We start from the raw sequence: 16,406 nt of genomic DNA, 5'->3' as shown, positions 1-16,406 counted from the left end.
ACTTTTATTACAAATTTGCTTTATAATCTTCTTACGTTATGAGAAGAGAAGTTCACATTGATTTTGTTTTTTAAGTATTTCTTCATTCATTGTTTCCATCAGAAATTCAGACATCATAAATGGAAACATTTGTTCATTTTCATCTTTCAGTTGAAATCCATTCGGAGCTGCTCAAGGAACTTTTGAGTACATGAAAGAAAATGGTAAACTGGTTTTATTATACAGGACATTCTTTTGACTGATGAGGATTTTTTATAATAAAGAAAAAACAGAAAAGAAAGATAGAAAAAAGTCAAGAAAAAAAGAAGAAAAAGAGAATGAAGTAATAGTGAATTCTTTGAGAATTGAAAACCCACATTTTGAAAAAATCAACACTGAGATTTTTTTACAATTATTTTTCTAACAATGATAAGAAAAATATTTGGAAAAAATAGTGAAACGAGATCTTGCTGATAATGTCTATTAATAATATTTTTTTTTTAAAAAAATAAAAATAACATGAATTCCACAAACATAATTGGGACAAAATTTTTCCAATCCAACTTTTGTTCCGACCACAATTTTTTTTCCAAGATTTTCAATTTCTATATTTTTTTGTCATTTAAAGTTGTTGGGGTAAAAAATGCAACCAATACTACATTCCTTTGGAAAAAAAAAAAAAAAAAAACATACCTGAATAAAGTGAATAAAAAGTTTGTTTTCCTGGGAAACTGAATCTGGACCCAAAGCCTGCAAGTTATTGCAATAATTGAACAATTATTGCAAATAACAGGACGGATTCAGTCTTGTCCTCAATTTGGAATAGCCCAAATCTCACAGGATAAGCAAAAACAAACTTTTTCTTCACAAAAGGCAAAAGTTCAAAAAAATAAAAAGAAGAAGACTAAAAAAAAAAAAAAAAAAGAAAAAGAAAGAAAGAAAAAAGAAAGAAATGTTTGTTGAAGAAACCTGTTATCAACTTCTTTTGTTCAAAATAAAGCAGCAATTAATCTGACGACGACGAAGAAGAAGAAAAAAATCTTATTTAAAAACCGTTTGGCTGAAACAAGTCAATCTCAATTGAATTCTTTTTTTCTCATTCTCTTTCTCTTTTGCTCAGAAATCTTCAATTGAAATTCATCCAAATTTTGTTTCATTGCCCTTCACTTCCATTCCATCCATCATCTGAAAGTGACTCAATCCCAATTCATCTGAGTTGTGTGTTGTCTTCTTTGTCGAAACGAATGAAGAAGAAGAAGAAGAAGAAGAAGAAAAGGAAGATCACAATTGTTGAAATGAAGACAGATGCTGTGTGAATGTTTGAATGAGGGAGGGAGAGTGTGTGAGTGATGTCGAAGTGGAAGATGAGAATGAGAAGATTGAATGAAATGAATGAAGAACACACAATTTTTGTTGAATATTCTTCAGATTCAACTGAAAATGTTGCTTCAGAACGAAATCTTTTCTCTTCTCTCTTCTCTTCTTATCTTTTCATATTTGTTTTTTCACATGCTCGTTTTCTTTCGTCTTTCTTCTTCATATTTTCTTCTTTTCTGAGATGAGATGAGATGAACGGAGATGTGTAGAATATTCCAATTACAGATACATTAAATATTCAGAAGCGTTTCTTGAAAATTCACCATAATCATTTTCGTTAACAAAAGAAATGTATCCATAAAGACTTTCAATGATATCTTCAAATCCTTCTTCTTCCATCTTTTCAAGCACTTTCTTTTTTGTTTTCTTTCTTTTCGCTTCTTCAACTTTGAGATACTTCTTTTCTTTCAGTCTTTCAGAAATATTCGAAAAGAAATAATAACAATTCTTTATCAAATCATCATTAATTGTTGGCTGCTGAATCTCCTCCACAACAGCACCAATAGCTCCGCTTTTCAACAAGTCATCAATTTTCTCTTTTCTCTTTTCTGCTGCACATCTTAATAAAGAGAGGCTTTGATGGCTTGTATATGGGTAATTATCTCTTGATGCTCGAATCATTTGAACAGTACTGCTGATGAGTCCAGCAAGTTCTTCGTTCCATAATGTGCATGAGAATGTGAACTCATTAATCACATCGAGCCATCTCTTGATAACAGACACTTCTTTCACTTTTGTTTCTTTTCTTCTTTCTTCTTTTCTCTTCCAATCCACACTCTTTGACAGATCTTCGATTTCTCTTGCTGCCTCTCTTGCAAAATGCAGATCATTCACAATTATGTCTTCCAACTTTTTTTCGTCAACAAATCTGTGCATCAAAAACGCCCAAGCACACTGATAGGCAAGCCGTGTCAGATTGTGATGGTCCTGATGGTTTTTGATTATCTCTTTGATTTCATTGAGGTAAAGTTCTTTTTCTAATAACTAATAAAAGATAAGAAAAAAATGCAAAAGTATCAAAATGGAAATAGAAGTGAACATACGCAAAATTGGCTAATGTGACTTAAAGCCAGTAAAGCTATTTCCGCTTCTTTTTGAGTCTCCTCGTTTCCCTCTTTCTTCGAGGCAGCTTTCAGAAGGCAAGGCACAATTATTAAACGTAATTCATCAGGAATTTTATTATCATTCAGCAAAGTGAAGCATTTGCAAAGATCAGTCAAATGCTTTTCATCCTTTTCATCATTTTTCTTCTCATTTTCATCAATAATCATCTCTCTTATTTTTTCGCGCAATAATGATTCATTAAATGCAAATTCAATAAAGCATTTCAGTTTCTTGCTATATCCAACATGCTTCAATAGTAAAATGGAATTTTTCAAGGTTATTTTCTCTTTTTTAATCATTTGGTGAATTTCATTGAACTGTTCTTTTGTGAAAACTAATTTGAATTCTTCTTTATTCATTTCATCAATTAATCCATTCATCTCTTCGATTTTTTGCATATGTTCAACTTCTCTGCAATCTTCCTGTTCATGGAACAATTCTTCAAAAATCATTTAAAATACAAAAATTTTGTTCAAAATTGTTCAATCCAAACAAAAGAACAAACTTGAAAACTGTTCTGTTTTAGTCATCATCTGCATTCTGTCTTCAGATGCATCATTTGGCAAACTCATTCTGTTTATTCCAAAAAATATTCAAAAAGAGGGAAAAGGATGATTAGAAACAAAATAAAAGATAAATACACACATTGTTGATTATCCTGCAAAATAAAAACGATCGCAATGCAAACTGTACTGTTTTTGTTATATGAAAAGAATTGCAAAAGATATTGCGAAGAAGCCCCAAGGATTGGCTGTATGAGAATAAAAATGGAAATTTTTTGTTTCTTTTTGATCATAACCAACAGTTTATTTGAAGAATGATATTTATTTCAAAAATCATCAACAATTTGAATCACATTTTTTTGTCCAATGGAATTAATAGCAAATGCCTTATCAAAGAGGAAAAGAAATCTGGCAGATTGAATGAGTGAACGGAAGATGTTTTTAGTTGTTTTTTGTGGAGAAGAATGAATTTGAAAACAAGAACAGGTGATGCATGAAGGTTTGGCATATTTTATGGATTGTGTCATTTTGAGCTCATTTATCAATGGAACATTGGATCATGAAAGATGAAAAGAAAAGAAATTCAGAAAATCATCACAAATTGTCTGAACAAAAGAAAAGAAAAGTTCTTGAAAATGGGGAACATGCTTCTTGAGTGGCAGAAGATCAAGGCTCCAATGTTTCAATTGCAAAAATTATCCTGTGCAAAAAAGAAAAACAATGAAGGCCAGCTCCAATAGAAAAAATGGAGATTCTTCTGTTCATTGAGAGTGAAACATCAAAAGGAAATTTATTCATTTGATTGGATATTGTTATCAGATTTGTTCATTCAAGGCTGTTTTCATTTCAGTTGAAAAGAGATTTGGAGAAGAAGGAGGAAGACGACTTTACACAAAACGCACTCAATAAACACATCAGCAAGGTTATTTCTCAGCATTTGAAAGGGAAAATGGGATTCTGGAAAAAAGAAAGAAATTCAGTCAGATTTCAGTTGCATCAGAATGAAGAGAACAGCTTCCTTTTTGAGCAATACTCTGGCAATTCTTTCGTGATGCAGCAATCAACAGTTGGTGAGATTGGATGTTTTCCGTTCATCTTCAACGTTGTCTGTCAAACATTGAGGAATTTGTAAAAAAACAAATTCAGTTTGTCAAACATCACATGAATTCATCATCTTTCTGGATTGATTCCGATTCAAATGGAAGATTTCATTATCAATAAGAATCAACGCATGTTCAGCGAAATTCACAACTGAGCATTCCGCCAATCACATCTGATACAGCCAAGGCTGTAGGTTTTGCTGGAAAAAAACTCTACAAAATTGAGTTTCTCTTCCTCAACTTGGCTGATCTTGCTCTTCTGTTTTATGTGCATGCAATGAATGTTTGTTTTTCAATTTCTCAACTGTCAAACATCAATTTTTAATGTGTCTGAGAAGAATGCAGCTCTTCTTCTTTTTGTTCTTTCATCTCAAGTTGCGCACGTATTCAACATAGAGAGACCATTGAAAAGAACAGAGCAATAATCAAAAGAGGAAGTTGCCCTGATGAAGATATTTGAGAAAAATATCAACTCATCAGCATCACTTAGCAAATGCATTAAACTCTAAAAAATTCGGAGAAAACACTGTTCATAAATGAATATCATTCAGAACATGATTTTCATACAAATTCAAAAAGGAGGATGCATTTTTTATTTTTGAAATGTCTTCGAATTCAAAAAAAACCTTCAAAAACATATTTCAGCTTGTACGTATACCTGACGTAGATCATTTCAGTTGATAATTCTTTGGGAACAGCTGAAAAACTAATTTTCTGATAAATAATTGACTCTCATTCATTCTTTGATTATTCAAACATTAAGTTCCTTGAACATCAATTTTTGATAAGTTTTCAACAAAACGATGAATTACGAAGATAATCACTTCAAAAATAAAAAAAAGGAAAAATATAACGAAATGATATTTCTCAATATTATTTTTTCATTTCAAAATTATAATCAAATAAAATGTGATAAGATTATTACAACTCAAAATTGCCTTATTAACGATGTTTAGAATTTTTAAATGAAGCGAGTTTGTTGAATGAAGCATTTCTTCTTCAAATAAACTTATTCTTCATTTAAACAACCTTTGCTAATGACAATTAAAAAAAAAAAGGCTCCATTCACTCTTCATCAATTAAAAAGATTCAATACAACAACCTTTGAATATTCAAAAACGGTAACACAACCTTTTTCAGAGATAAAAGCAAATGTTAATTTTGCATCAAATGAAAACTCCATCAAATGTGCATGTTGATTTCGAAAAAATAAAACAAACAAAACAAAAATTCAATTTATAAATCAAACTATTCACATAAAACATTAAACTTTAATAAATTTCAAATTCTGGGTGATATAAATGTGATGTACAACAATTAAAAGTTATGCGACTTTTATGCTTTTTAGCATAACCGAAATAAAACAGCAAAAGCTAAAAAAAGAAACACTTGGGATGGAAATGAACTTAATACATGAAAAAAAAAAACGTTTCAAAAAAAAATGGATATGAAATAAAAATATTAATTTGTTGTTTGAAAGAGAAAAAAAAGAATTGATTCACTTTCAAAAGAACATTTGGAAAAAAAAATGGAATATAATAAAATATAATAAAATTAAATTAAATTAAATTTAAAAAAAAAAAAAACTAGTATATTTAAAGCGAACGAAATCGAATAAAGTATTTCAACAAAAAAGTGCAAATTTCTCTTCAGATAACTAAAGATACACAAATAAACCAAAATTACACACATATAAAAGGAGAGAGGTAAAGTTTGAAGTACTAGTTCCCTCACAGACACTTTCAATGAACAATAGGCATTATTTTCAATGGAAAAAAAGATAATGTTAAAAAAAATCTAAAAAACTACTAAAAAAAGAATGAGAGCGAGAGAGAAGAAGAAAACTTCAAAAATTGATACCCATTTTACAAGATTTATTTAAATGGATACTAATTTTTTTGAAACTAACATTAAAGAAAAGAAGACTAAATGTCTAAAAACGAAAGCACAAGCACATAGATAAACGCAAATACACACACATATAAAAAAAACACACACACAAAACTAGCCACAATCACAAATCGTCGTTGTTGTCATTGTCGTTTTCGTTGTTATTCTGATTGTTATCATCCATCCCGAAACAAGTGTCTGCAAAGTTGATGTCTTCGTCGGTGAAGTGCATGTCAAACAGCGAAACCAGCTTCCTCTTCCCAACTGCCTTCGCTGCATCGTTCTTTGAGCGAAGCAGGTCTGCAATCATAGTCAGCCGCTGCCTCAACAGCAAATGCTCTCGCTTGTGCCTCTCTATCCCTTCGTAATTCTTCGCTGCCATTTCTCTCTCCTCCTCGTTGAAGACAGCAAACGCCGTCGACGAAAGCTGGAAAAACGTCGCCACCAATGATTCATAAGGCTCGTTCTGGTTGATTGACGTGATAAGCTGCTGCGCATAGTCCAGAATTGCCTCTCTTCCTTTATCGAATGAGTCGTGCCCTGTCACCATCGACGGCATCATCACAATTTCCTTCTCACCTTCTTTGATTGGCAGCAAATCCAACAGCTTTTCAGATGCATTTTCGATAAACGCGATTTCCCCTATCCACATCAACCCATTCCCAAACATGGATACTAAATACAAAACACAAAACACAACAATAACAGCAATCAGAATAGTTACTGACTCTTGCACTTCTTCCTTTCCTTCAGTCAAAATCATGTTCGTCATCTTGTTTATGCCTCCCACAATATCATTTCTGAGTCCATTCAGAATGAATCGCGCTTCAGGGGTTAAATACGTGATGTTCTCAACATCCATCTTCGAAATCCTCTCCACATTTATCCTCATCCGCGCCAGAAGTGAGGTGAGGCCATAAAGGTTTCCATGCACTCCGTATATTCTCATTGGATCCACTTGAGAACAGTCATCAGATTCAGCCAGGAAGCACTCAGTGTCTGCTAGCAGCGTCTTCACATTGAACTCTGTCTTCATCCGCGACACAGTCACTGCATCGTATGTAACATCGTCTGCATGCGAATACTCAGAATCGCCGAAGTGGCACCCCAAATGCACCGCATCGAAGTAATTGGACATCGAAACCAGCATGTTGCGTGCAATGAGTGGATCGCCAGAGCAATGGGAGGAGTTATGCATGACTGGATTGTTTGCTCTCGGAAATGTGATTGATTGGTCTGTCTTCAGTAGTGGAAGAGGCTGAAGAACGGATATCAGCAGAAACTGGATTTGGAACAGAATTGACGCACGCATTCCAGATAGAATGATGTTGGCTGAGATTGGCTTGAAGCCAGCAACATACGTGATTGTCAAAATAACTGTAACAAAAACAGCACAAAGACCAAGTATCACAAATAGAAAGATTGGCACTCGGATTTTAGCTGTGACTGGCTTTGGCAGCTGCTTGTATGCTGCTTCGTGCTTCTCTATATCCTTTTCCATTTGCTCTTCCCACGCTGCATCTTCAACGGCGTTTCTGATCATCCCCATCTGCCTGGCTCTTTCTATTTCCTCATTATCTTCGTCATCGTACGTGTATTTCATATCAACAGCTCCAATCTGTTGTTGTTGTTGCTCTTGAGGTTGTTGTTGTTGTTGTGCCTGCACAATTGGCTCGTTCGCATCCAACATATTTCGATCAGTCCTCAACTGTGCCTCAGAGACAGTGGGCATCGGAGCTGGCACGTCGATTTGTTGAAGCGACAGGTTCTGGCTGAATAACATTGGATTTTTCTGTTGATACACATTTGTTGGTGAGAGCGGGGGCATTATCTGAGTCGAGTTGAAAATAGACCCCGTTTCGTATTCAGACATCGTGTGCTGGATGGAGAACGAGGCAGTAGACGTCAATCCAAAGTGGGGCTGGTTATTATTTCCATTATTGTTTAGGCCACCTGTTCCATTATTTGAAAAGAGCTGTGGCATGAGAAGAGGAGTTTGTGACATGTTGTTCAGTTCGTCGAACTGGTTGATGCCAAGAGGCTTGGTTGTCTGCGGTGCCGCCAGCACATTTCCGCCGAACATCGGGTTGATAACCGTCTTTGGAGCGTTTCCGGTGGGAGTGGCATTTGCAACAACTGATGCTCCTTCGTGCTCAACCATCGCAACCTCGTTTGTGCTAAAGGGAATGTGTTCAGGAGGAGTCAAATCGTTCTTCGATCGACTGGACTGGGATTCTGCTCCTGATCCTTCGGACTCCGCTTTCTGATTGTTCAAAGAAGTGTCGATATTCGTCAGCAGAGGATGTGATTTTCTCCTTGCTCCATTTCCTTGTTCATTCGTTTGTGCTCCCTTTGTGCTCTCTTCGCTGACTGTTGGCATTTGCAGCTGCAAGCCAGATGTCGATGGAATCGTCGTCAGATGCTCTTCAAACAAAGAACTCGAAGAAGACAGAGAAAACGGTGTGTCGTGTATCGAATCCATAGAAGGGCCAGCACCAGACAACATCGAAGACGCTGACTTCACATAAGAAAGCTCCATCTCGGGTGAGTTCTGTTTAAAAGAGGATTTCCTCTTCTGCTGCGAATCCATCGACGCCTGCCGCACAAACATTGAGCGCGCATTGATTTCACCCAGCCCTTTCCCGTTCAGATGAGATGTCTGCAGGGAATTGCACACAATTTTCGATTGACTGTCTCCTTGCCCACTTTCACCTCCTCCTTCTTGCAAAGCAGATGCGCCAGGATCTTCCAAGAACTCTCCGTTGTGGTTGTTATCACCGTTGTGCATTTCGTTGTTGTCCAAGTAGTTGTCGTATGTCCTCGTCTCCATGCTCTCGCCCATCTCAATGTTGATCGTAAAGTCGTCCTCTTCGTCTTCGTCTCTCAGAAGTCTGCGAATGACACTCTGCATCTTGTTCTTTGGCATGTCCAGCATCGTCTGATACGCCCTCATCCGATTCTTCACTGCCTTGTGAGAGAATCTCACAAAAAGGAAAAGTTGGAAAATCGTCAGCGGCAACAGAAAAGCGGAGATGATTACAGAAAAGACAATGATGATCTGGTTGCATTCTGTGTTCATAAGGTCAAAGTAGTAAATGATGACTCTTTTCGCACCTTCCAAAATTGGAACAGGGCAGTTGAAGACCAAAAACTGTATGTTAGACAGATAATCAGGATCTTGAGGTCGAGAAGATATGTTCGATAGATACAGATGGTGAGTGATCTGTGAAACAGTCGCAAGCACCTCCAACATCGACGACGAGCGGAGTACCTGCCTTTTGGTGTCTATCACCTCCGTTGTCTCTCCGTCCTGTTCCTCTTCCTTTGTGGTCATCGTGAAGAAATACGTGCTGACGTCTGCCGTCTCCCACACCTCCAAGTTTGTGGTTGACTGGTGGATTCTGCCGAGCATAGAGGCCAGGCTTTCTGATGTATCGTCCATCATCTTCAACAGATCTTTCTTCTGAATCATTCCTGCCGGCCACTTGTCTGAGGAAGTCGGGTTCGTGAAGTTGTACCTTTTGTCGTATATAAAGAAGTTGTATCCGATTGTGGCTGAACGTGCTGAATGAAACGACAAATCGCACACATTCCGCAGCGTCTGTAGGTTCTTCTGGTGATTATTCGTCATGATGACATACACAATCAGGGCAGCTATTAGCACAGCTATGTCTATCATGTGCGAAACAATGACTGTGAACTTCAGCTTGAAAATGTTCCCTTCTTTGTTCCCGTGCTCACCGTGCCCTCCCATCACCAGATCGACAATCGTTGACTCTTTCTTCTTTTTCTTTCTCCTCCTCCGATTTGACGTGTGATGCCTTCTGGCTCCACTCGAAGACTGCTGCCATTGCGCCTCGCTTCTCGCAAGAGACTCACGTTCACCATCCAAATTCTGTGCTTCCAATGAAGAACCCTCTGCTCCTTTGTCTCCGTTGGCGCCATCCTTAACACTCCCTGCATTCACCTCAAAGCTTCCCCGCCTCACAATACGAGGCATATTCGCCTCATGCTCTGCACCCGTCCTGTCTCCCCCTGCGCTTCTCCTCCCGCTCATCTCGTATGCCTCTCCCATCCCAAACGACCCATCGTGGAAGCCTCCAGCATGTGTATGTGCCATCGACTCGCCGTAGCCGTAGTCCTCTTCAATCTGCTCTGCCCGGTTCAGAATCATCTCTGCCTCGTCTTCGTCGTCGTAGATGTCCAGCAGCAGACGTGCATAGCTCCGCAGCACACCTGTGTTCTGCTCGTGCGATGCAATCAGCTCTTCGTAGCTTTTTCTCGCAACATCCTCGTTCTTCACAATCGAATTCAACAGACCCGGAATCGCCTTGTAGTCTGGCTGCATCGCTGTTGCGTTCTCGAAGAAGTCCTTCATCGCACTCACAGCCTGCTCGTGGTGCTTCTCTGCCTTTGCCAGCAGCGTCGTGAAGGCAAACGAGTTCATGTTGCCTGCCCCGTTCCCGCCGTTCTGCCCGTTTGCGCGCCCTCCGTTCTCTTTTGCCTTGCAGAACAGCACAAAGTTCAGAAACATGCCCGGAGAAAGCGATCGAGCTTTTTGGATGAGCGTGTTCGACTTCATGTAGTTTTTGCGATAGGCAGACAGAAACGTCGCATACTGGAAGCACAGCATGCTGTTGTTCGGGTTCGTCTTCAGTGCGTGTGTGTACACGTAATCCGCAAATGTCAAATGAATCATCGAATTGTATTCTTTCTGTTGTATAAAGCGAAGGGATGGCTCCACTCTTTCTGGCTTTTTCAGCGGAGGCAGAGCCAAAGAAGGATTTTTCGTGCAAATATCGGACAGCTGGTTGCCAAAGGCTGTTAAAAGATACTTTTTCTCTCTCATCTTTCGGCCAATCTTAGGCAACAGCACTGCACAAACAACAATTCCAGCTATTAGTCCAACAACTTGAAGCACAATAGTTATTATCCAGTTGCCTGTTGCTCCTTCAATTGCATACAGAATTTCGTCAATAAGTCTCAAACATCCAAACATGCACCATTTACTGCCCATCAGCAGATTTCCATTCAGTTTGTATATCGGCTGAATATACACAAAATACACCATCATCGCTAGAGAAGATCCAACAGTAACCACTCCGCGCCAGAATGGCCATTCAATCAGTGTTCTCATCGCAAACACACATCCAAACACAAGTGACGAGTCCACCGCTTGCCACAGCCCACTTGGTGATGACCATAGACCACCATGCTTCGAATTGTGGTTGAAAATCATGTTGTTTATTAATATTGAAGATATTAGAAGAACAATAAGTACCAGCATTGACACAATAAATCCCAAAAACGATAACAATGAACCCGAGCAACTGCCTTCAAATCCCCGATGGACCATTTGTCCTTCGGATTTATAGCAATCAAATATAGTTATGCATATCGAAGTCAATGGGATAAACAAGATGGTGTATGTAAAGTTCACAAGCCAGCGCAAAAGTGAAATGACCCACGGCTGCGAGCCAGAAATAACGCCTTGAAAAATCGCTGTAACCGCTATGTATATAATGAGCAATGCCAAATATCCTGCGCATCCTATTATTACAAACGAAACGTAATTTCCTGCTAAATATCCAAGAGACGTTCCATCTGGAAAGCCGACGCACTTACAGTCGCATGAATAAAAAATTTAACCCCAAAAAATATACATTCATCAAGTTCAGGATTGTGGAATGATAAGTAAATCACAAAGGAAAAAATTTAAAGATGAAAATCGCAAACCAAAGAAACTGTATTCACTTTTTGCGTGGAAACATCAACTCGAAAGAAACTGAGTGTAACCATCTGAAGCACTGTGAATGCCCATACGAAAATTTCCCATGTTTTACTCGGATGTTTCGGTTGATGGTAAAGAGGTGAAAAAAATGAAAATCCAACTGTTTCCAGTTTACTGAAACCTTCTGCTTGAGCATATTCATTCGTCATCCCGCTTGATGTCGAACACATCGACATGCTCTCTTCGCTGGCCATTTTTTTTTGACCTCTCTTAAAATAATAAACAAAAACTCAACGAATGGTTTTTTTGATGATCAGTAACCATATTTTTTGTTTTTCAGTTTTTTTTATGAAAATTATTCGTTTCATCATTTATTGCATCTTTAATTATTCAAAACAGAAATGTGTAATAAGAAAAAGAAACACTTTTCATTTAAAAGAAAAAAAAATATCGTCAACTATTTCATATCAATTGCAGATTGTGCAAAAAATTTTGACAAGTTCGATCACTCAACAACCACAAGAAGAATTATTCTGAAAATATATTTCGAAATCCTATTTCTGTATGATTTTAATTTATTTTTTTAACAACATTCAGTCGAAACGAAAATGAAAGTCTAGGATGCCAATTGAGTTGGTGATGAAAAGATGTTTTCTGGAGAAAAATGTCAGAAACTTCCCTCTTATTTTAATAGAAAGTGATCTTATATTTTATTTTGTGTTATGTCATGTTTTATGCACCAATTGTTAAGAAACAGGATTAAAAAAAAACTTAATCACAAAAAAATGAGGAATGTTTTTTGAATAAATTAATAAAACAAATTCATACGACAGTAATGTTTGTAATAAATACATCGATTAAAATCTGTTTTTATGATCAAAAAATACCACTATTATATTTGTTATTTCAATTTTTGATCATTTTTATTAAAAGAATGACACTTTTTGAAATCACTCTTTTGTTCGAGTCTTGATTTAAATTTTCTTCTCTCTTTGATTTTTAGTCAAAATATGTTTCTGCAATCACAATATTTTTAACAATGAGAGTTCCTAAAAACAAATGGCTAATTTTTTTTTGAAAACCTCCTTTTGTTTAATTATCAAATGAAATAAAAATTTCATTATAACATCAAATTTCTGTTCCCACTTAAGTTGCTTTCTCAAAGTGAAATAATAACATTGTTAAGGTTTTGTTTCCAATTCAGTGAAGTTTTGTTTGTTGGAACAGAAATTTGATGAAATAATGATTTTTTAAAAATATTTGTAAATTATACAAAAGGAAGTTTTCAAAAAATTTTTGACAAATCATTTTTTGAAATGATCCATAAAAGAAATATATTTTGTTCAAAAATCGAATGAAAGTTTGATTTCAAAAAGGATCAGCCATATTGGCATTTGAATGAAATTCATCACAAAATATTATCAAAAACAAAAAGAGTACAAAAAATATAATTTGATGGACTGCAATTCATTTTAAATAACAATGTGGAAGTAATCAAATAAACCGTTATATTAATTAATGCATGCCTTTTATTCACTTGGTTGTTTTTGAGTTTTGCAAAAAAATTTTTTTTATTTTTCCCATTGATAAAATTTTTTCAAAAATGATTGCTTTTCATTCAGTCAAAACGAGCAAATTGCAGAAAATAAAAAATAACCTAAATTGTTTGTTACATTGAAAAAATAAGCGATAAGTGCAAAAGATATATTGAATCGTTTTATTAAAATAGAAAAATTCATCAAAAGTCAGTTTTTTCTGAAATGAAAATGATTTATTTCAAAAAATATACAACACCGCAATAAAAAAATTGTGTATAAGTAGATGTCATATATGCTAATATACAACTGTGCAAATTGCTGTAAATTAAAATTGAATATTTGTTGAGATATTTTAATTTTAAATTTTTGTCCGGATAAAAAAAAGTCCGATAAAAAAACCACCCTAAGTATTTTTTCACAAAAATTTCAAATGCCTGAGTTTGTGGTCATTCTGTGAAATGATGAAAAAGAAATAGATACCATTTTGGAGTAACAAAAACAAATACAAAAGCATCAATTTTTGAGTTAAAATATAAATATGAATTTCATTTTCTCAAACATTTACAAAATAATCAGAAATATTCAATAACAAAGCATCAATTTTTGAGTTAAAATATAAATATGAATTTCATTTTCTCAAACATTTACAAAATAATCAGAAATATTCAATAACAAAGCATCATTATATTTTCCATTGAGAAAAAAAACAATTTATGAAAACTCCCAATGCAATCTTCACAACCTTCTTCTTCCAGCTTTTCAAATATCTTTCTTTTCGTTGCCTTTCTTTTAATTTCTTCCTTTTCATCATCCTCTTTTTCTTTTAATCTTTCTGAAATTTTACTTAACAAAGACAAACTTTCCACTATTGAAATATTAACCAAAGTTGATTGCTTCATTTCCTCCAAATAGATTCCAATAGCTCCGCTTTTCAAAAAGTTATCAGTTTTCACATCTTTATTTTCTGCTGCTGCTTCTAACAAATTAAGGCATTGTAATTGAATTCCAAAGTAATTATCTCTTGATGCTCTATACACTTGACAAATGCTTCTGATAAGCTCGGAGCATTCTTCATTCCATGATTTGCAATTGTGAAAACAATTCTCCGACATTTTGAGCCATCTCTTTAAAACAAGCTCATCTTCAGTTTCTTTTTCTCTTTCTTCTTCTTTTCTCTTCCAATCAATACATCTCATCAACTCTTCCAATTCTCTTCTTGCTTCTCTCGCAAAATGCAGCTCATTCACAATCACTTCTTCCAAGCTTTCGTCGTTGTAAAATCTTTTTATCAAAAACTGCCAAGCAGACTGATAGGCAAGGCGTGTCAGATTCTGATGCTGCTGATGATATTGAATAATATCTGCTATCTCATTCAAATAAAGTTCTCTTTTCATTTCCTATGCAAAAAAAGTGGAAAATGCAATTTAACAAGATCAAAATGGTAAAAAGGTTCTCAAACCAAATTTCCAATATTGCCCAAAGCCAGCAACGCCATTTCCACTTCCTTCTGAGCTTCATCTGTCTCGTCTTTCTTCAATGCAACTTTCAGAAGGCAAGGCACAATAATTGAATACAATTTTTTTGGGATGCTTACTTCAATCAGCAAAGCATAACATTCACAGATATCTGTAAGAATTTTTTCGTTTCTTTCTTTCTTCTTCTCATTTTCATCAATCATCATCTCTTTCATTCTTTTGCTCAATAACGAATAATCAAAAGAATATAAGAAAATCTTTTTCAGCACTTTGTAATATCCAATATGCTTCAATAACAAAATTGTGTTTCCCCATGATAATGTCCTTTCTTTAATCATTTTGTCCATTTTGTTGAACAGCTCTGTTTTTAAAATAGATTCAAATTCTTCTTTTTTCATTTCATCAACTATTTCATCCATTTCTTCAATTTTCTTTCTCTGTTCATCTTCATTGCAATGCTCCAACTGATCAAATAATTCTTTATCGAACATCAAAAATCATAAAATATGAGATCTTTGAAAATACACAATTTACACAAACTTGAAAACTTGTCTGAAAGAGAAGGCTCCTGAACATCATCGTCTGATTTGTATTCATCGTACATTTCCATTCTGTCTATTTTATGCAAAGACAAATTTTGCTGCAAAACTTTAAAAAAAACCACAGAAAAACAAACAAAAAAACATTGTTGATGATTGTTGACAAAATTAATATATAGTTGTCAAACTCAATTCCTTTGCTTAGTAAAAATCTGTGTGAAAAAAGATGTCACAAAGAAGTCAACGGTTCAGGCTATATTAAGTCAAATATGAAAGAGTTAAATTTCTTTCTGATCTAATCAACAATAATTTATTCCAAGAGTCTGGATTGAATTTCGATGAAATTTATAAACGTATTGAAAAATATCCCACGTGTTTGGTATTGAATATTAAAATAATTTCCATTTATTTGTTCCGAGCCACATGAAGAGGAGGCAATTAATCGTTTTGAAGAACAAAACAAAGAAGAAACAAAAAAACAACAATTTGCACATTAAACTGTGCATTTAAACATTATTGCAAGTTAATACTCAAACGTTTGAAGTTATTTTTTTGATGATTTCCTTTGGAGTTATTTGGAAGCTTTGAATCATCGAAATGATTTTTTCTTTTATTTCAAGATATTTATTGTTTTCTGTGTATGTTTCAAATTTAATGTGTTGATCAAAGTTATAAGATATCAGGATAATTTTATAATTCGTTGCTTTCTTGAGTAGGCCATCCAGGCTGAAGGAAGATTGGGAGGGAATGAAGCTTTCAACAATTCGCAATTTTTTGATGATTGGGCGCATGATAATTGAACGCATAAGAGACCTTATCAAGACAACAATGAACATCATTGTTAACAGAGCATTGAAAGAGATTCTTTTTTACAAAAGGCTTTGAAGCTGAGCGAAGATGAAAGAATTCAAGATGGCGAAGGAAGTTTGATGCAATATCGGAATCAAATTGCAACTAATTTTTGGGTTCATTTCAACATATCAATCATTTAATGGTGTTTCCGCTTGACGTGTATTTATCTGAAAAGACGCTTGTTGAATTTTGTTGAAAGTCATCATTTTTGGTTGCTTTGATGGTTATAATTGATTCTCCAATATTAGCTTGGATTTCGATGCAAACACAGAAACAATACGTGTGATGCATGAATGAGTCTGACAAAATAGACTTGGC

The 16,406-nt window shown here is 35.2% G+C and overlaps 3 protein-coding genes across 3 annotated transcripts; all 3 read right to left on the bottom strand.

Moving 5' to 3' along the window:
* Positions 1 to 1,095: 1,095 nt before the first annotated feature.
* On the bottom strand, positions 1,096 to 3,256 carry MONOS_15450 (uncharacterized protein). The gene is made up of 4 exons (XM_067868329.1): positions 3,106 to 3,256; positions 2,966 to 3,033; positions 2,400 to 2,899; positions 1,096 to 2,340 (listed from the first exon to the last, which is right to left on the bottom strand). The coding sequence occupies exons 2-4, from the start codon at positions 3,030 to 3,032 to the stop codon at positions 1,576 to 1,578; spliced, it is 1,332 nt and encodes a 443-aa protein (XP_067722775.1). The 5' UTR covers position 3,033; positions 3,106 to 3,256; the 3' UTR covers positions 1,096 to 1,575.
* Positions 3,257 to 6,077: 2,821 nt separating this feature from the next.
* On the bottom strand, positions 6,078 to 11,938 carry MONOS_15451 (uncharacterized protein; the record flags this gene model as incomplete). The annotated part of the gene is made up of 2 exons (XM_067868330.1): positions 6,078 to 11,573; positions 11,690 to 11,938. The coding sequence occupies 2 exons, from the start codon at positions 11,936 to 11,938 to the stop codon at positions 6,078 to 6,080; spliced, it is 5,745 nt and encodes a 1,914-aa protein (XP_067722774.1).
* Positions 11,939 to 13,887: 1,949 nt separating this feature from the next.
* Positions 13,888 to 15,526, bottom strand: MONOS_14291 (uncharacterized protein; the record flags this gene model as incomplete). The annotated part of the gene is made up of 4 exons (XM_067867080.1): positions 15,425 to 15,526; positions 15,238 to 15,345; positions 14,682 to 15,175; positions 13,888 to 14,619 (listed from the first exon to the last, which is right to left on the bottom strand). Exons 2-4 carry the CDS (start codon positions 15,305 to 15,307, stop codon positions 13,888 to 13,890), a joined length of 1,296 nt encoding a protein of 431 aa, XP_067722773.1. The 5' UTR covers positions 15,308 to 15,345; positions 15,425 to 15,526.
* Between the last annotated feature and the right edge of the window lie 880 nt (positions 15,527 to 16,406).

Source organism: Monocercomonoides exilis, assembly GCF_001643675.1.
Source record: "Monocercomonoides exilis strain PA203 chromosome Unknown scaffold40-978991, whole genome shotgun sequence".
NCBI classification, from domain to species: Eukaryota; Preaxostyla; order Oxymonadida; family Polymastigidae; genus Monocercomonoides; species Monocercomonoides exilis.
The sequence above is the reverse complement of the archived record's forward strand: the minus strand, read 5'-3'. Positions and strand labels throughout refer to the sequence as shown.

Coding starts and splice junctions, on each gene's coding strand:
- MONOS_15450 (XM_067868329.1), bottom strand. CDS start 3,032: ATGAGTTTGCCAAATGATGCATCTGAAGACAGAATGCAGATGATGACT. Junction 2,900..2,965: donor TAAAACAGAACAGTTTTCAA/GTTTGTTCTTTT, acceptor TGATTTTTGAAG/AATTGTTCCATGAACAGGAA. Junction 2,341..2,399: donor GTCACATTAGCCAATTTTGC/GTATGTTCACTT, acceptor ATCTTTTATTAG/TTATTAGAAAAAGAACTTTA.